This window comes from Tarenaya hassleriana, unplaced genomic scaffold (genome assembly GCF_000463585.1).
Source record: "Tarenaya hassleriana unplaced genomic scaffold, ASM46358v1 Cleome1, whole genome shotgun sequence".
In the NCBI taxonomy this organism is placed as follows: domain Eukaryota; kingdom Viridiplantae; phylum Streptophyta; class Magnoliopsida; order Brassicales; family Cleomaceae; genus Tarenaya; species Tarenaya hassleriana.
Genome location: NW_010960187.1, coordinates 10,761,969 through 10,782,673, shown reverse-complemented (window position 1 = coordinate 10,782,673; position 20,705 = coordinate 10,761,969). Strand labels below are relative to the sequence as shown.

At 37.7% G+C, this 20,705-nt stretch overlaps 4 protein-coding genes and 1 long non-coding RNA gene across 5 annotated transcripts; 2 read left to right on the top strand and 3 right to left on the bottom strand.

Moving 5' to 3' along the window:
• Positions 1-3,118: 3,118 nt before the first annotated feature.
• LOC104823101 lies at positions 3,119-6,054 on the bottom strand. Its single transcript, XM_010554527.2, has 7 exons — positions 5,899-6,054; positions 4,853-5,461; positions 4,501-4,688; positions 4,079-4,317; positions 3,797-3,993; positions 3,524-3,649; positions 3,119-3,415 (listed from the first exon to the last, which is right to left on the bottom strand). The coding sequence occupies exons 1-7, from the start codon at positions 6,052-6,054 to the stop codon at positions 3,317-3,319; spliced, it is 1,614 nt and encodes a 537-aa protein (XP_010552829.1). The 3' UTR covers positions 3,119-3,316.
• A 607-nt stretch (positions 6,055-6,661) lies between these two features.
• Positions 6,662-8,148, top strand: LOC104823096. Its single transcript, XR_773301.2, has 3 exons — positions 6,662-6,836; positions 6,941-7,006; positions 7,868-8,148. It is a non-coding gene; the product is annotated as an uncharacterized LOC104823096 (long non-coding RNA).
• Positions 8,149-9,257: 1,109 nt separating this feature from the next.
• LOC104823087 (phosphate transporter PHO1 homolog 9-like) lies at positions 9,258-14,116 on the bottom strand. Its single transcript, XM_010554514.1, has 13 exons — positions 13,288-14,116; positions 12,574-12,847; positions 12,431-12,479; positions 12,265-12,336; positions 12,022-12,151; positions 11,785-11,905; positions 11,457-11,715; positions 11,204-11,308; positions 10,943-10,987; positions 10,691-10,840; positions 10,330-10,608; positions 9,598-9,737; positions 9,258-9,514 (listed from the first exon to the last, which is right to left on the bottom strand). Exons 1-13 carry the CDS (start codon positions 13,952-13,954, stop codon positions 9,409-9,411), a joined length of 2,397 nt encoding a protein of 798 aa, XP_010552816.1. The 5' UTR covers positions 13,955-14,116; the 3' UTR covers positions 9,258-9,408.
• A 3,044-nt stretch (positions 14,117-17,160) lies between these two features.
• LOC104823079 (transmembrane emp24 domain-containing protein p24delta11) lies at positions 17,161-18,461 on the top strand. Its single transcript, XM_010554508.2, has 4 exons — positions 17,161-17,408; positions 17,566-17,775; positions 17,880-17,956; positions 18,065-18,461. The coding sequence occupies exons 1-4, from the start codon at positions 17,196-17,198 to the stop codon at positions 18,207-18,209; spliced, it is 645 nt and encodes a 214-aa protein (XP_010552810.1). The 5' UTR covers positions 17,161-17,195; the 3' UTR covers positions 18,210-18,461.
• Positions 18,462-18,574: 113 nt separating this feature from the next.
• On the bottom strand, positions 18,575-20,536 carry LOC104823070 (uncharacterized protein At5g39570). The gene is made up of 2 exons (XM_010554501.2): positions 19,320-20,536; positions 18,575-18,933 (listed from the first exon to the last, which is right to left on the bottom strand). The coding sequence occupies exons 1-2, from the start codon at positions 20,475-20,477 to the stop codon at positions 18,844-18,846; spliced, it is 1,248 nt and encodes a 415-aa protein (XP_010552803.1). The 5' UTR covers positions 20,478-20,536; the 3' UTR covers positions 18,575-18,843.
• Positions 20,537-20,705: the final 169 nt, after the last annotated feature.

The window sequence follows — 20,705 nt, the reverse complement described above, 5'->3', positions numbered from 1 at the left end:
TTTATAGATTAGTATATATATATATATATATATATATATATATATATATATATATATATATATATATATATATATATTATCCTTTGATGACCTAAGTGTCTGTCATATGTTAGGCCACCAACCTAGAGTTTATGAGTTAAGGACATCTGTTGCAAGTGCTCCTATGTCAAACAGAACATGTTAGTCATTTCACTAAAAATATAAAAAAATAAAAATTATATATCATATCATATTGTTCAATGTTAGCTTTGGCCATTATTTTCTTTAACAAATTTTTGATCTCCAACTATGGATAAATAGTCATTATTCTCTCCCTCTATTTTTTTGATAATCCAAAAATTTATCGAATCTTTTAGACTACCGTAGAAATCCAAATGGATGTTTCTCTCCAAATAGAGATTTGAATCTAGATTGAGAAGGAATTTTGCTCTCTTTATTATCAATTGAGTCATTCAATCTTAGATTTATCAGTATACATCAATTGTTAAAACACTTTGTGAAATATTGAACCTTTTTACAAAGCATTTGTCGTATATTTGTGTATAAATGGAAAAATACTAGATCCATATAAATGAAAATGAACAAGGAATGGATGGAAAATTAGGACAAGTCCATTTTCTTATCTAAGATACATGTAATGTGGTCAGAATATATATCTCCATGAACCCAAAACCTGATTGAAAAAGAAGGATACAAATTGCCATCATTGAGAAAGACCCCTTCAAGCCAATATAATAAACAATTGAAGTATTTTAATTAAGAAATTATCTAATATATAAAATTTTTGTTTTTGATTTTGGAAATGAAAACGTCAAATGGTTTCAAGAGCCATATGCAGTGTCTTTCACAGATTTATCCTTTCAGTGTTAAAAGTAGATGATGTTGTCCATTTCGGAGGCTTCTCGACTACAAGAAGATATCTATTTAAAGAATAAATTATTAACTTATAACACCATTTTATATATCTCATCATTATTTTTACATATTTTTTTAAAAAATAAGTATGTTTAGTAAGTCTAGATTAAAACTCTATTGTTCATATTTCAAATGGATTTCGGATTTATTAGTTTTGGACTGGATTTATGGATTTTGAAAAATTTATCAATATATTCATTCTAGTTCAAATTTCATAAAAAAAAATTATTCTAAAATATATTTTTGTTTTCATTAAAATTTGTTTAATTTTATTTTAAAACATAAAATTCTTTTGTTAAAATTCGATTTAAATATAATATCATCTTATTCGACACAATTTCATAAAATTGAACCAAGATGATGATTATCCTTATTTAAATAATAAAGTGTGTAAAATGGGATGGCTCGTACCAAAACCATCATTCGACACTACGATTTCATTGCTTTTAGTTTAGACCAACAAACTATAATAGCAAACGATAGCTTAACTCGCTCAATTCACGAGCAAGATAATTAAGTAGTGACAAATTTGTTCAAATCAAATATACCGAAGTACAAATAATTAAATTGTCTAGTCATAACAAATAAATTATAAACAACTAATAAGGAAATCAAATAAAATCTTAAACTTTATAACTTTCATCAACTTATCAAATTCCATTTGTGTATTTTTGTATTGACAGCCGTATAATATATATATATATATATCGTATTTTAACCTACATGTTAATAAAAATAATAAATACCTGTATTAACCAACAACAATAATAAAAATAAATCAATAAATAAAATTTACCTTTTTCCACTCAACACAAAAATATTCTGAATAACGTATTCATCTTCTTTAAAATCCCTAGATTAATAAAAAAAAATATGTCAATAATCTTGAATATATCCAAGCCAGCCCCTTTTTTTATTAGAATTTTAAATATAAACCAACCTTATCTCAAATAATCTGATCCACAATCCAATCCATTTAATCTCTACTAAATAGGCCAAAAAAAAAATCAGAACAACTTGTTAATATTTTTACAAAAGAGGAAAATAGATAAGGATGAGATTCTGAAGCCATTGGAAGATTCTTCTTCTGCGGCTGCTTCAATGTGAATGCCGACAAAAGGTCTCCACGATACGACGTCGGATTCGTTGGCGTTTAGGATTATGTGGGGCCCACATCTCTTGTCCTTTCGTCCTTGCGGCACGTGGCACCTGCGGTCCCATCCGTGTTTTAATTTGGATCATAAATAATAAATAAGGAAAAAGGGATGATTAGAAACGCTACGAAATGATCGGTTATAGATATGAATAGTGTATCCGTGGATACCCGTTATTTTTATATATAAAATTTGAACTCGAACCCGTATGACGGGTATTCTAGTTTTTAATACTCGTTTTCGTCTTCGTTATGTACCGAGTACCCGTTTTTCGGATACCCACGAGACCGAGTATCCGTTTATCCGTGGTTAACGGGTTTAAATGTCCAGTCCTAATAAACACATAATAATGTTTTGGCCTTTTTTATATATTTAATTTATTTTCTTTTGGTTATCGGAATCGTCATTCGACAATTATATGTCGACCCGAACAGTGCAATTGGTTCGTGATTCTATGGAGAGGGAATATTCGGATTTCGGGATTCCGATGACGTGGGGATATGGTGACGTCATCGTCATGTGGGCCCATGCCGGCTTAGTTTTCCTCGTAGCTGGTTTGTCCGTTCGTGCCACGTCATCCCTAAGGGGCCGGCCACGTGGTTGACGGAGCAAGGGTAATCCACTTGTCTTTGTTTTGCTGTTTACGAGGCCTCAACATCAGCCTAACATACCTACATACATACATACACACACATACACGCATACATACATACATACATACATACATACATACATACATACATACATACATACATACATACATACATACATACATACATACATACATACATACATACATACATACATACATACATACATACATACATACATACATACATACATACATACATACATTGGAAATAATGCAAAATTAAAGAATCATGTATTCAAGCAAAGAAAATATGAATTTTCAACTAATGGAAAAATCATAGAATTTTCATGTAAATAAATGAATCAGAAGGTAAAAGGATTTGGAGATGATCTATTGTGGTAAAAGAATTTCACCTTCAACAAATATACAAGTTACAAGTAACGAATTGATGGCGACATTTAATTCTTGGATAACCAAGATCCATGATTTATAAAATTCAATAAAATATATATAATCCCATGGACACATCCACCGCCTGGGTCCAAGATTCAGCAGTAACAGCATACATAGTAATCACACACAAGCATCATTTAACACCTTTTAACATGATAACAAATCTCTTTGCTCACATAGTAACAAACCTCTCTTCATTACATTACCTTTCTTCCCTTCTTACACCATTGGGATCGGACATCATGTCCATCATCATTTTCTCGGGCGAGTCCTCCCAGCTCGCGAACGTCTTCAGATCGACCTGCGGGAAAAAAGGGTTACCGAGAATTTCGTCAATCTTTTAAGTATCTTTAACATGAATGTGATGAAAAAAGCATTTGCATCGATCCTTTCGGGGGGTTTTAACTACCTTTCGGCGTTGCTCAGTGAAAAGCTCTTCTCTTTTCTTGTATGAACCCTGGATTTCTTTTGCCCTTTTCCCACCTAATCCCCAAGCTTCAACTTCTGTGATTGTTGCCTCAACGGGGAGAAACCCCTGCAGTATAAAGGGTACATCTTTTTGGATGAATTGCATCACAAAAAGAAGGATTGATTTCCATGTCTAATTACCTAATTGTACCATTTTTAGTCTCAATACTAAAATTACTAATAGCGTGAAGGGTGGAATTTGAAAATGTTTTACCTGGTTTGGTATAAGAGAGCCCGGCTGGTATGTTTTGTCAGCCGCATGATGACGGATGGTGATTTTAGCGAAATCTTCGTCGAGGAAAATCCTCTCGTTCCCTATGGTTCCCCCGAAGCCAATCCCGACAGGCCTAGGGTGTGGCTCGTATCTTCCAGTGGGATGCAGATGGCTATACACAAAGTTTTTCTCCTTGCCTGAAGATAAACATAATAAAAACCATCGGTTTCAAGAAGCTTCAACTGCTTTTGGAGGAGAAAATTTTTCAATTCTGAACGTTACCAGAAGACGAGAAAGCGTGAAAGACTGGACTTATGGCAAACAAGTTTCCAGAGCTTCCATAAAATGTATCCCTGTTCTCAAAACCTTGCTGCAAGATTGCACCGATAATCCACTTCCTCTCGCTTGAACTACCCTCGTGGCTGTCTCCACAGCTTGCAGAAACTATAATTAGCAGCGGAGCATGATACCCTTCAATGTTGGACCAAAATCTGTTCAAGCCTTTCCCATGATGGGATGAGCTGAAAGAGAGATGAATATAAACTAAGAACACTAGAATCGGAATGAGAAAAAAAATAAACAAATCACCGAGTTATATGAGATATTGCTACTGTTAGCTAAGGTTTAGACACCAAAATGACTGAGACGAAGTATGGATTTAGTGTAGCTATGGCAGAGAAGCCAAACAACAGCTGTTGACATACCGATATAGAATGTTTTCAATTGTTTCATGGCTGTTGCAAGGGAAGCATAGTCCTAAGATCTCCTCGCTTATGGCATTTCTGCATGTCAAGGAAATCGCCCACGCCCTCCCACGTGTCAGAAGGGTGCTTTCATGTACCTTGGTCTCAGAATCATCAGCAGCTGTTGAATTTGAAGGTTCGGATCTATCCTGCAATTTGCCAAACTAAAAGTTAACAAGCTTCGGTTTTCTTATCGACTGAAAACGGGTTTTCAGATAATGATACTAAGGAAAAAGAGAACCAGACGTAAACCAAGTTAGAACACCTATAGAAAAATTCCAAAAGCATTACATTTCTAAAAGAGAATACCTACCTCCACACTGGAAGAATTGTGAAGTCTGGCATTGACAAACAGTGCAAGACTCTCAGTGAGGGTTGGAACCGTTGTCAAGGCCCACGTAAGAAATTTCCCGACAGGAAGTTCAACTTCTAATCCACAGGCATCGGCATCCCACACATTCAAATTATTTTCAGAGTCGGCACATGATACAACTGCGGATAGTATCAGGTGACTTATATCCGGAAGAAATAGACAACCTTTTCCTTCAGATGATTTGGTCCGACCATCCCATGACATAGTCCAACACATCCAGAGAAGCGTGAGTACATCGACTGGCAAAAGGGATCCATTTATTTTACAATCAGCTTCATCTGATTCGAAATCCAGTTTCAGAGAAAGACCAGCCTCTCTTGCGGTCGCAAGATAAACTCTCAACAATGTATTGAATGACATCGAAGCCGACATTCTGCCACAACATTTGACATAACCTCTGACAAAATCGACCCAACTCAATCCTCCTTTCTCGGGTACAAAGAATAAATCTACCACAGATGAGCCAAGATGTTCCAACAATCTCGGAAATGAATCTGGTACGGTTTGTCCTTCAGATATAGTTGCATTGTAGCTCAAAGAGAAGCATTGCTGCAAGCAGAACTACGTTAGCATATCAGAAGAAACCGGGAGATCACAAAATGCGTCATATAGCTACAGAGATCTTCAACTACAACCATGAAACTATCGAGAGCAATATATGGAATTTAGAGTCCTCAAAGCTTAGTTACACCTTTATTTAGAATTTAGAGTCCAGTATTCCTGATTCCGATGATCGTATTCGGATCCTAGAACGAAGAAATATTTTGCCAGTAGAGTCGCTGAAACTGCAAACCCCTTTCCCCAAACACCAGAAAGAACTATCAAACCAGATGAACAGAAGCGACGATAATCATTTTCTATGAAATTCAATCAAGATGCTGAAGAACAGCAAAAGAAACATCACACGATTATAAGCAATGTCGAGAGGGGATAAAGTCAAATAAAAGCAAATGAACTTCAAATCCCATCGAATTCGATCGAATTACCCTCAAGGACTGGAGAGAAACAACGTTCGTCTCAGAATCCACGAGATTTGAGAACGATCGTTGAAGCAAAGGAAGAGCTCCCGTAGAAGCTGCTAGGTTTTCGACCTCTCGCTTCTCCGCCGATGCCTTGTTATCCGTCGAAGAAGAAGCTCCCATTGTCGGCAGATGAACAGAACAATCAGAATCCGAATTCTCAAGTGATAAAACACATCAAAAAGCTATCTTTCTCTCTGTTTCTGTTTGTTTCCCGAGAAAAAAAAATCACAAGGATAACCAACTCATGATCGACAAGTAACTTTTAAAAAATTCGATCTTGCGATCGGGAAAATTCAAAAACAAAAAAGAAAGAAAGAAAGAAAGAGAAAACTTCAGAACTCGCCACGTAAACCAGGATGTTGACGTCGATGTGTACCGGATTCGGCTCAATAATTATGAACTGGACCAATAGACAAAATCAATTGAACCAAACTAAAACCAGATTCGATATGTACAAGTCTATCCATTTGTATTATTTATTTTATTTTTACTCATATTATATCATATTTTAGATATAATATGATGAAATAAAATAAATAATATCACGAAAATGATCGGTATTACACGCTTATCAAGAGATGTTATTTGAAACCGATCTAAACCAAAAATGTGGTACGGTATTGGTTCGGTACTGGCGGGATGGTTCGATCTCACAGAACGACGCCGTTTATTGGCTCTGTATAAAATTAAAATGAAAAAATAAAAATAAAGACATCTTCTACGGAAAATTTAGGAGACGATTAACAAATCAATTGATGATATTAGAGATCTTAAGGTAGCACGAAAATCGGATTTCTCTCTGATCTAGGGTTAGGGTTTAAGCAGAAGAAATCGGAGGTCAGAAAGCGAATCCAATGGCGTCACCGATTGGATTTTACTCCGGCGCCAGCAGCCTGGCTCTGGTAAAACGTTTCTTCGATTTTCACTCTTTGATTCCCAAATTTTTCTTCGATTAGCGTCGTCGTCGTTGCTTAAGATGGTTCCATTGCTGCTGATCTTCGATTAGGTCGGTCGTGTGTCGGCGTTCACTTTGGGAATGCTCTACGGGAACACGAAGCTCAAGATTCTCAAGGTAAATTTCTCGATGACTGTGTTGGGTCCATCGGTTATCGTCAGTCAATGCCTGATTCCAGTGGTGTAGTTTCTGGTAAATTATTTTTTTTTGGATTTGATTCAGCTGCAAAATTAGATCTTCGGAAACACTTATTTATTGAATTTTGATATTTGCGATTAGAATCTTACTGATCAATTCATAGGTGGTATGGTGTTAACTCCTCTTTACATGTCCTTATCAAGTGCGGCCCTTGAATCCCGTATGAATCCTCTGAATGCTGTGTTACTTTCCTGCGTTGTTGAGTTCCATTTGAAGATGAGTTCTTATCTGTGGAGGTCGGGGGAGATGGAGGGTAGCGTGTAGAAGGGATAAGACAAGTTGGCGTTTTTTATCTATGTTCCTCGTGTGCTTGGTCAGGTAAAAAAAATGGGGAGAGTTTTCGAAATGTTCTAGTGGCTCTAAATGCATTCTAGTTCATCTTCTACTATCAATGCCTCTTCTTCTTATCATTTTCTTCCCTTCTCACATCTTCTCTTTTCATTTTTTTCCTGTCTTTCACTGTGGTTTTTGTTCACTGCAGTCTAGAGCTTGTATATCAGACAACCTTTCCTTTGTTCCTACTTAGGTGTTTGATGGGTTTTTCTGTATCTGTATGTTCATCATGTTGAACCCTTCTTCTTTTTTTTTTTTAATGTTTATCATTGCATTTCATTTATGTATGATACAGTACAGGTTTCCTTATTGTTGAACTGAGTTTGATGATCTAATAATCAGTTGTGTGCATGTTATGGTAGATTGATGCATATAGAACATTGTGTTTGTCCTGATAACATTTTGACGCTAACCAATAAAAAAAATCATCATCGGTTGATTGAACAGATAAAAGCAAACTCGCAAAAGAAGGCCAAAGCCAAGATTCATCACTGAGAAGGTTAGCAGAGCAAACTCGTCCCACATGTTTTGAAGAGAGCCATGCCATGGAGATCTTCCCTTTTCTTTTGGGCTCTGATTGTTCGTCCAAACAATCTCCTGTATTGTCATTTTTTCCGGCAAACTTAAGATCTGTTATAACCACCCCCTTGAACATGAAGGGTTTGATTTAAAGAAGTCATTGGCTCACTAGTCTGGTGTTTTCCAGTTGTCAGTGGCAATTTGCTTCATCTCCATGGCAGATTTCTTGCAACTTTCACAGAGGGTTGTGGCCAAAGTTAGAACCAAAACTTTATAATATATATATGGTCCTTAAGATTAGTGAATTCAGGCATGTAACATGTCAGAATTGGATCATACCCAATTAGATCTCATTACCATTTCCTCATTTTGGCAAAAGTCCAATTCCATTTTTAAGAGTTCATGCTTGTAAATAAACAAGAAATCTACTTGAAACATTTGTAAAGCAGAAAAACCAAACCATAATCCAGTTTCTTAATGTTTGATTGATTTTACCAGAACTCAGATTCTCATTTCAGCAGCTCCTCAAAGATCTAGACAAAAACCTATTAATGGAACACTGTACATACTGAAGCCCAGCTCTTATCGATTAATAAACAAAAAAAAAAGAGAGATTTGTGGGATAAGAGAATTTGAGGGGAATACTGGCAGCAGAAACATGGGAACCCAGTTGTGAAACCGGGTCGGGTTATAAGCTGCAAAGCGGATCCCTGATTTTGATTTCTGCACTTTATTTTTCAATTAGACAAAATCCCCAGTTCTTATTTCTCACGGGGCTGTCCCAGTACCTGTGCAATATGTATTCACACTCACACACACACTATATATATATATATATATATATATATACACATACATACCCTTCCAAGATTCTTCCAAAAAAAACCAACAGAAGAAGACCAGAAAATAATGTGGAAAAAAAGAAAAGAAAACAGCAAGACCCAGAAGAAGCAGCGACGGCGAGAGAAAGAGTGAATAGGTTTCCACAGAAGAAAATGAGGGCTTCGATACGTATACTTGTGTGTGTGTGTTTACATATATAAATAATGTTTGGGCTTAAACCCTAATTATGGGCCTCCTTACCTCTACGCCTTTTTCTCCTCCTTTTTTTTTTTTGAATTTTTTCTTCAGGTTTGTTTTTCAAAATTTTAATTTTCTTTATGCAAAACATCAAAAGATCTATTATTATTAGAGAAAAAAAATAGATATTATTGTTAGAGTAATATTGATTTGATTCACTGAGTGAATATATGAAAATTTTTATCGTATTATTTTATATAAAAAAATATCATATATTTATTTTGAAAGAGAAGCATAATCATAGAATCAAATGTGATAATACTGTAAGAGCAACAAACCAAGACCATATAATAGTCCTGTTATGATACTTATTCACCCCTTAATCCACTTTCTGAATCAAAAAAATAAAATAAAAAATAAAAAATCTATTTTTTTTTTAATAAAAAGTTTTAGACATTCTTGGTTCCTCCACCGAGTTCTTGGCGGTGAAAGGGCAAAGGCACGTTCTTGAAGGCCCTGTATTTCCCCACGTTGTTCAGATGCTCGTTCTCCAACCTGTCTCATCCATCCACGTCATCTCAATCATCTTGTCCGAAAATCTATACATACGTATATACATATGCGTGTATATATATTACCTGAAGAAGTTCCAAATGCCACGGCGAAGGATCTCGAGACTGGCGACGACAGTGAGCAAGGCCCTTCGGTGCAAGAAAGGAGCTTCTCTTATACCCAACACTGTCTGCATCCACGCCAGTCTCAGCATCACGTTCACCACCTCCCATCAAACCAACACCACTTCCTTAATAACCGGATTACTTAACCGATTCGTACCGAATTCGACGACTTTTTTAAAACCGAATAAACCAAAACGGAACCTAAACATAATAAAAAATAATGGAAAACCCGAAAATTCTTTGAAAGTGTCATAATTTTTATCCATAAAATATGAAATCTAAACCAATCTTTTATATAAAATTGAATGGTCGTGATTTCTCTAAATCCAAAAAAAATCAAAACTGAACCTAAATCAAATAAAAAATAGTAATGAAAAAATAATTTTTTTTTAAAAATAATTTTGTCAATAAAAAACGAAAACTAACAGAATTTGATATAAAAATTTAATGGTTATAATTCTCTAAAATTGAAGAAACCAAAACAAAATCGAATATACAAAACATAAAAACTATATGGTTATAGTTTTTCTAAATCGAAATAACTAAACTTCTATATAATCGAAATGAATTCGAGCATAACCGAACTGAACCATAACAGAAACTTGAAATGGCCATACTTTCAAAACCCGGTAAAAGAAAAGAGATTTTTTTTTAAAATAAAATAAAATCAGACTAATAAATAATGACATATACCATGGCAATGAAGTAGATGCTCTTGTAGGGAACGAGGAGTTTGTCACGTAGCCAGGGGTTCTTGGAGTTACGGTTCATGAGTCCCCAGTCGTGGACGAGGTCCCAGACCGTGTTGAAAACAGTCGCTATGCTCGACGTTGTGGCCGCTACCGTCAACCAATACGTCCCTTTCCTCCACTGGAACACCGTCCTCGACGCCACCGCTATTATCGTCGACAGATATTTCATCGCGTTTAGCCCGTGATTCTTGTTCTTCTCCTCCACCAATCTCCTTATGCACTGACAACGTGTAACAAAATTAGCGTTTTCGTCGGAAAATACGCGAAAGAGTTCAAAGTCCGAGTTTTATTTTTCGGTTAACCTGGGCGAAACGGAACCAGTACGGGATGACGGCGACGATGATGTAAAATTTGCGGTAGACATCGCTCTCATAGCATTTGTTTGATCTTCTCTTGAAATCTCCCCATCCGTAGTAGCATATGTAGAACAGTAAGCTTCTGAAAGCTTGGACCTGCGAAAACCGCACCGAACCAAACCAAAACATTCATGAAGAAAACCGAACGATAACCGACTGCTAAACCGTCTCGGTGTTGTTGCAAGATTCATTCATCACCTGGCTCGTCAGCTGATCTGCAAGGAAAAAGTCTGGTAGAACAACCTGCAGATTCACAGAAACTTCTTCAGAAACGCTTTTGCTAGTTCTCGTTTGTTTGGATTTAACCGCTATACATACATATATATGTATATATTATGCATCCGATATGATCAAAACGAATACGAGATCGTATAATATTTCTGAGACCCAAAACGTTTGGATTCAGATTCAAATAATCCGAAAATCGACAATGTGCCTTTATAAAGAAGAGAATAATACCTTGTAAAGAGGACTTAAAAGGCAATGGAAGATGCATCTGATGAAAAAATACCGACTCGAGCGATATATTACATTGAATGGACAGAACAAGATCACCGTCAAAATCTGCAAAGAAGAAGATCATACGCAAAAACGATACGATCAACCGATTTTCACGTCGAATCACGGCAATTATTCGGATATATACACGTTTGTATGCTGTTGTATATGATTATGCACAGAGAGGTATTAGCCAGTTCTTGAGGAAACTTACGACGAGAAGGGCTAAAGGAACGAGTTCGGTAATGACGCTAAAACTCTTCGTTCTCGGGTCCATTTCCATGTCGAGATTCGATACTACACCGAGAAACATCAGAACGGCGAGTCCAGAACCTATCAGAAGCACTTCTCTGCAGCCAAGTTCAGTTCCCTGCTCAAACCCGAAGATGAACCGATAATTCACCCGACACTTGCTCCAGAAGTATACATCCGCCGCATACATTAGCAAATGCAGCGCAACCAACCCGAACAAGCTGAAAAATCCATAACATCAAGAAAAAAATCTCGGAAAAAAAACGTTATCTTCTTTTCGTTAAAACCACCTGTAGAGTGGAAATATGTTTTCCATGTATTGATGCCGACCCTCGCTGCTCGTCAAATCTCTTATATGAACGAGAACTATAATCGCAATGGCAAGCGAAACAGAACACCCCGACAAGAATCCTGCAGATACAAATAGAGGAACTTTCTCAAACCCCTAAACCCTAAACCAAAATTCGTTCCTTCTTTCGGGTTTTATAACCGAAAATGTGTGGAGTTAGCTTAACTAAACAAAGTACCAAGAATGTAAGTGATTCTGTGTTTTTCCCTCTTTGCTTTCGGCCTTAGACTCCGCATTCCTTCCCGGTGATTTCCATGGGCGAAATGCTTAATAAACGTAGCTTCCACCCGAGACATGAGACTCGACACCTGAAATGGCGAATGCAGTAAAAACATATTTCCATATATTACTTTTAGAGAGCAGGAGCCTGAACTCGAAAACACGAAAGATATACTGCAAGGATTTTCTTCCTTATATTAACCTCTTCGGAGGTGCCCAGATACGAGTTATCGACCGTATGTAAATAAGGCTTCGATGCATTTCTGGAAGTAATCTGCAATACATGTATACACACACGAATATATACGTAGATACGGAATGAAGATTGAAAAGTACAATAGAACAGATCATTAAGTGAATTTACCAACCTTGTCATACTTCTTCAGTATCTTTGAGAATGCCATCTGATTCAAGAAGCTGAACAGAAACAGAGATGATAATAAAAGGTTTTAATGAACCAGAGGAGGAGGAAGAAGACGAAGAAGAAGAATATTTCATGGAGCATTCTCACCAGTAACTCTTCAGAAACCTCAGCTTCTGGTAAAACTCGACAAAGGCTCGGGACATAAGCTCCTCGGCTCGTTTCAGCTCGGATTTGCTGAAGGTTTGATCGGGCTTGAGGCTCGAAATCATGCATTTAAGCGTCGTCAATGGAGTTTCTGGTTCGATTTTGATCTTTACACGATCCAACACTTCTAATGGAGCCGGTATGAAGGCCTTGTTTCGATTGCCATGGACCGAGTTCTCTTGTTCAACCTCTTGAATAGTCTCCATTGGTGAAACCGCTGCAAAGTTACATCAGAGACATAATCAGAGCTCCACATTTATGATCCTTACTACTAAAGTCCAAGCACAGATGAAACGCCATTAGAATGCAGTCATTAATCCATTGTTCAACCAAAAATAAAGCTCATTGTGAAGAACTTTCAGAAACCCAGAAGCTAAATCCTCTGAAAATATGCTTTTATGCAAAAAAACTAAAAAAATTGGCCTACCCAAGCATTGAATCCAAACGAATTTCGAAACCCTGAATCAGGAAATCTATAGAAAGCACTCCGATTCAAAAGATGCTCTACCCAAAAAAGAAAAAAAAGAAGCTGAGAGCTTTATGAAAAGCAAATGAAATTCCAGGAACCCAGAACCATTAATCCATTATTCAACAAAAAATAGAGCTAATTGTGAAGAAATTTCAGAAACCCAGAAGCTGAATCTCTCTGAAACTCACCTGGAACCCCAGAGCTGTGATGTTCTGGAGAAACAGGGGGAGAGTAAAAGCCAATAATTTCGGGAAGATCCGCGATTGGATTCTCCACTTTGATTCTCAGAGCAATCAGAACATTCAATTGTCGGCTAAGCTCGTCGGCTTCCTCCATAACTTCCTCAATTTTCTGCTTGTAAAATCTCACGACTTTGTTGAACTCTTCGTCGAGTCGCCGGAAAAACATCACCTCCAGCTCTCCGCCTTCCTCCGCCGAGCTCAGAAACGTCGTCGTATAGCTTGCCGTCTCGTCCTGGCTTATCAGAATCGCTTGCTCTTCTTCTTCATCGAAGAAATGAAAATGGTGGTGGTTATTGTGCTTGTCTCTTTTCCTCGGTGACCCTTTGGCACGGTTGGTAAGGCCGCTGAATGCGCGGTAGAGAGAGATCCTCCTCGTAAACCCTCTGCTGACGGCGGCGCCTCCTCCGGCTTCATCGTGGTTGTTTCCGGCGCCGGGAGCGGAGGACGGAGGAGCTGGAGGAGGAGGATGAGGAGGGTGATGTTGATGAAAAGCAGGGAGTTGTTGCCGGAAGCGGAGGATCTGTTTGAGCATGAGTTTGAGGGCGCGATAATCGACGTAGGCTTCGCGCCATTCCTGGATCATCTGAACCTCAAAATCTCGCCCGAACTTCATCTTTCCCGGGTCTATTTTCCTGGAAAGTTTCGATTTTTTTTCCAGGAAAATATCCGAGAATGGAGGAGGGGAGAGACCCTGTTTCTTTTTCTTGTTTTTTGTTTCTCGTTTTTTCGTTTTTGTTTTGCTCTTTCAGACGCGTATGAATTCGCTTTTCTTGTAATCGATTCAACACCCTGAGATACGTGGGAGCGTACGCTATGTATGTATGTATATATATAGTTCTATGCATGCATGAGGTCTGTCCTTTCTATCAGACGCGTATCCCATGCAAATATAGTGCATCTATATACGTGGTGTATATGTGGATACATCATACATGCACCTATATATGTTTATACGAGGCATGGCATGGAGTGTATGTTCCATGCACATCGTTATATGCGTACATGTCAAAGTCATGGTGTTGGTATGCATATACATTATGCATACACACATAGATATATATACACATAGACACATACAAACATATGCATATATATATATATATATATCTACATATATATATTGATATACATATATAAATTATAAAAAATACTAATAATTTTGTTTGATATTATGTTTTGATATTGTTTGGTTTTACCAATAAATATTTTTAATATTAAAATTATTTTTGAAAATATATTAAGTTGATAATAAAATTATATTTTAAAATTTATAATGAATTATTTATAAATTTAATAATTATTTGATATCAAATAATAGTAAAAGATTAACTAAAAATATTTTAAAAATGATTAGTATTGTATATAATAAAATGATATTTTTTTGATAATTTAAACGAAATCACAATCGCCGTAAACCATTCGTTTTAAATTGTAATCGTTATCAACAGCAGTTTTTATACCATTTTGTATCAATCGATTTGAATCGCCAATAAACGTCGTAAATGTCTATAATCACGACGATTGCAATTACACCGGTCAACAACATATAGAGTTGTTGTATATAATAAACAATTTATCTAATCATATACAGACGGTCTTTTTTTATGCGAGCCTTATTTTTTTTTATGCCAAGACTCTGAATCTCATGAAAATTTTAATGTACTATGTGGAAAAAATATGAAAATTTTTAAAACTAGGACTAGGCGTTTCGGTTTGGTTCTTCAGAACCGGACCAAACCGAACCATTAAAATGGTATTTTTTCCGATCCAAAACCGCTGTTATTTCCCAAACGGTACCATTTTCAGAGAACCGAATTTTCTCGGAACCGAACCGAACCGAACCGAACTTTAAAAATCCCGAAAAACCGAATATTTTTAAAGGAAATCTATCATTTTTTTAATAAAACCCGGAACCGACCCAAACCGATACCGAAATCGAACCGAACCGAATATAATAAAAAACCCAATTGGTATCTATTTTTGTAAAACCGAAAGAACCGAACCGATTTATTCCGTCCCGAACCCGAACCGTTTCCCGAAACGCCCACCCCTATTTAAAACTTTTTAAAATCTAGAAAAGATAATCTTAAATTTTGGACAATTCATGTTTTTGCTTAATGTAAAGTCTGACTAATTCTAGCCAAAAGGACCTTTATTAGAGGTTTTTTTATAACGGGGATCCCTAGCTGCTACCATTCAGATGCACTGACTAGGTAAACTTCCGGTTTGAGAGTAATCTTTGTATATAGATCATATAAACTCAGAAATTATCTCATTTTTCACCAGTCAGGAATCGAACACTCAATCTCAAGGTAGAGTTACCTTCATTAGAGTTAACATTACATTTGGTCGTTTTTATTAAACTGATATACTATCCTTATTGCAATTTCGGTCGAATTAATTATCTCTAATATCATTATCATATGTTAAATAATCCATTATACGATTACTTTCTATCTATTCTGTCGAGTTTGTCACTCTACATACAATGGGCAAGTGTTTCAATCGATACAACTTGAAAAAATTTATATAGTACAAAATGTAAAAAATTTCTATTAAGTGTTACATTCTCGTTTTCCTTCATATATAGAGTTTTGAATTGGTTTTTAAAATCTGTAGACGTGCTTTCTCCGCACCAACTTTTTTTTTTACTATCTCCATGAGAACATCTTCAGATACCGTACAAAAGATGATATTCAAACCAACTTTTTTTTTTCATCTACGACTATTTTGATCACAGATTTTTTGGACATCCATAATGATATTCCGTCATTTTCCTCACTCCTTGCATGATAATTGACATGAGAACAAATTTTGAATATTTGAACATTCATATATTCTCCCCACAGGATTCTTGTAAAAAAAAATCAAAATCTAAAACACAAAAATGATGCAAAATATCAAAAAATCATTATTTTATTAGAAAAAATGTTAACAGAAGAATAATAATGATTGTATGAGAGAAAAGAGAGAGTATCCTAATGAGGAAGAAGAAGTGGGTATTTCGGTTCGGTTCTTTATCCACATGAAAATCTTGATATTTTTTTTTAATCGTACCATTCAAAATTCTCGAACGGTATATTTATTATAGAATCGAATTTTTCGAAACCGAATCGAACTGAATTTTTACAAAATTTCCGAAAAACCGAAATTTTCTTAATTTTTTTTTAACAAAAACTGAAACTGAACCATACTGGAATCGGAACCCAATAATATACGATACTAATTTGATACAAATTTTAAAATACTAAATAACCCGTTCCCGAGCTGAACAACTAAAATTTTAAACCGAATTCTGAAACGTCCATCCCTAATAAAAAAAGGAAAGAGATACATTTTTATTTTATCTAATACTCTTTAAATACAAAAATCAAACTGAAGAATTCAAACCCATGTGCCAAGATTAGATGGGATTCTGCCTAGATACTATATTTTATTTTTGACAATTTCAAAACTGAAAAATAAATTAGAAAAATAATAAGCTGCAATGAAAATAAAATAAGATTATTTTTCAACATTATTTAATATTATCAGTTGTCCAATAAAGTTAAATAAGTAATCGTTCGTACTTCGTAGAACTCGTAATGACGAAACTGACATGTAAAACACATTTATGTATATATTGGCCTCTAATTAAGCTAAAGGCTTGGTTCTTTGGTAAGCCAATTACCGAATACCAAAGCAAACCGGCCGGTTCAGCTTCTTTGCCGTAATTCTCACGCTCCTCTATACCCGGAAGCTGATCTAAAATTCTTAGACAGATTCCAAGATTTGTAATAAAATGTTTTTCTGGTTGGATCCAAAACTAAGAAACAAAAATGGGTTTGTTCGCCGAATGTCGGATTCGTACGAAGATGACGTCAAAATCGAATCTTGTTGGGATCTTAATGGTGATGATGATGATGCCATGGAGATTGGTAGAATCAATGAGATTCGATCTGGAATCAGGAAACACCAAATGCATATCCGAAGACATCAAAGCCAATGCGATGACTGTCGGAACTTACAGCATCGTCAACCCCGCCGACGGTTCTCCTTTGCCCGATTCCCACAAACTCTCCATCACTGTAAGTAATATATATACACACGCTTTGTCTATGTTTTATGTACATTGTGTGCGTATGTACGTCGAATGCATTGTAAAGATAGCGTTTCAAAATCAGACAACATGATCATGAATTAATTCATGCATGCATATATGATACTATGCATACTTTTATCAAGGTGACGTCGCCCAAAGGGTTAAACCATCACCATAGCGATCGTGTCGAATCGGGAAATTTCGCGTTCACGGCGGATGAATCCGGAAATTACATCACGTGCTTCGTGGTCGCCGGTTTTCAGCCTCCGGTGAAACTCTCCGTCGATTTCGAGTGGAAGAGTGGTTTTGCCGCCAAAGATTGGACCAAGATCGCCAAGAACGGCAAGATCAATGTAAGTATATACCATATCTCTTGATCTATATACGTTACAATAAATACACACATCATATATACGTATATAGTCATGATGCAAGAGGAATATGGTTTTATGAATAGATGATGGAAGTGGAGCTAAGGAAATTGCTAGATACGATCAAAGCTATACATGATGAAATCTTTTATCTCCGGGAGAGGTAAAATATACATATGCGTTTACATATATTTCTCATAATAATTAGTAACGTTTTTTGGTGATATATTATAACATTGCTTTATCTTATTATTATATTGTTTATTTGAAGGGAATGGGAAATGCAGCAGTTAAACCGGTCGACGAATTCGAGAATGGCGGTTTTGAGTTTATTGTCTATTTTGGTTACGTTGTCAGTGGCCGGTTTGCAGCTGTGGCATCTCAAGTCATTCTTGCAAAGGAAGAAGCTTCTCTGAACAATTTCTCTCTTAACCGGCCGGTTCTCTTGTTTTCTCCGGTTTAGTTTATTTTGTTAATCCAACGGTTAGCAATCTTGAGTTTTGAGAAACTACCAGCTCGCTTTCTGGGTGTTATTGTAATTTTTTCCCTCTGTTTGGTTATATACATATATATATGTCAGGTGGAATTCGGATTAGGATTACGCCATTTCCCGAACAAATATCAACGGATATCCGAATCGGCCGATCAAACGAAGCAGCTGGAGCCATTCCCGTGGTCCATCCGGCACTCAGCTTGAGTCAGTTTGACGCCGTGGTTCGGGATTCCAAATTCTCTGTTCTGTTCCGGACAGAGAGAGAAAAGACAAAGGTACTAGAAAGAATGAACACAAACACAACACAGTTTCGTGACTTCAAGTAAATTCAAGTAGAAAGCTCCCATGATAATAATACAACACAAAGAGGGAGGGAATACAAAAGGGAAAGCACACACACACTCTACGACCCAAACAAACCAACTGATGGGTCTTATTTGTAACAGCAGCGGAAATGCAGAGGCCAAAGTCTTTTAACGACTTTGTAAAGACAACAAACTCAACAGAGGCTCTTTTATTTGGTATGGCACCTCGCAAAGGGAAGATTGTATCTTTGTTTACTCATCATCGTAGTTCCTGTGGTGATGATGCTTGTAGCGATGCTTCTTCTTCTCATCATCATCATCATCATCAGAGTTATTGTCACCCTGCAAATGCCACACAAAGATCATCTCCATTAACACAGAGATCATCATTCATCATTCGTCGTCAAGCAAAAGCAGGAAGGCTCAGATTATCTTTCCATTTAAGCACGATCAAATAAGAGATGGGTAACGTCGTGTATTGTCCAAACGCAATTCAATTCACTCGGCGACCCGCATAGGGATTTCACCACAATTTCATTGATAAGAAACATTGTCAAAGATCTAAACTTTTGTTCAACAAACATATATGAGCTCATCCCAAACTTATGATAACTACTCTACGTTTCGATCATTCAAAGGTTCAAACAAATCAACCAAGCCTAACTTCAATGCGACTTTGATCCAAATTGTAAACTGCGGAAAAACATTGGTAAAACTGAGTAACTTACATGTTTCTTGCGGCCATAGCTCCCTTCCTCGTCATCACCATGACGGTGCCTGCGCTGCTCGCGAGCATCATCGTCTTCATTATCATCATCATTGCGGCGGCCATAGCTGGGCTTTCTGTAACCTTCCTCATCGTCGTCATTGCGACTGCCATAGCTAGGCTTCTTGTAACCTTCCTCCTGTTCCTCGTGCCTTCCATAGCTCGGCCTACTTCCGTACTCCGTCCTCTCTCCCTCTCCATAGCTCGGTTTCCTTTCATAACCAGATCCATACTCGGACTCGGTTCGGCCACCATATCCGGATCCGTACTCGGACTCCGGCTTCTTGCCATACCCAGATCCATACTCTGACTCGGTGCGGCCGCCGTACCCAGATCCGTACTCGGACTCAGGCTTCTTGCCATACCCGGATCCATACTCTGACTCGGTCCGCTGACCATACCCGGATCCATACTCGGACTCCGGCTTCTTGCCATACCCGGATCCATGCTCGGTCTCGGTTCTTCCACCACAGCCGGATCCGAACCCCGATTCAGATTGTCGGCCGTACTCGGTCTCAGTTCTTCCACCGTGCCCAGATCCGTACTCCGATTCAGGCCGCCGACCGTACTCGATCTCAGTTCTTCCACCATACCCACCGCCACCGGACCCGTACTCCGATTCAGGTCTCCGACCATACTCCGTCTCCGTTCTCCCACCATAGCCACCGGATCCATACTCCGACTCAGGTTTCCGGCCATACCCAGATCCGAATTCCGATCCGGATCCCTCATAATCCGGTTTCCCATACCCAGATCCAAAATCGGATCCTGGCCCAGATCCATAAGCCGGTTGAGGCCTTCCACCATACTCACCTTCAACATGACCGCCTCCGCTGCTTCCGGGTCGGAACCCAGGTCGGGGCTTGGGACGGGCGTAGCTGCTGTACTCGGTCTGGAGAGCCTCGTCAGCGTAAGCAGAGGGCTCATGGTAGGAGGTGAACTCCGGTCTCTCGTACTCGAAGGATTCATCAGACGGCGACGAGAGCGGGTGACAGGTCTCGTCGGACGGCGGGATCGGGCGACCGTAGACCTCGTGCTGCTTGTAGCCTCCGTCGTACGGCGTCGGGTCGAACTCATCGAAGTCGTCCACTTCGTTCTCATCTCTCGTGTAGTACGGCATCGCTTCGAAGTTTTTTTTTTCCGGGTCTGCTTTTTTTTTTTTCCAGTGAGATAGCAAATCGGACGAAAGGAATTTAAATAGGTAGTCGTCGGAAGAAGAGGAAAACGCTGCGTTTTGATAAGATGATGGTTCTGCTTCGTCTGATTATATGGACCCCACATTGATTGCTGTTTACATGCCGACCACTACGCGGGAAGCCTCGCAATGCCACGTGGTTGCACGTGATTA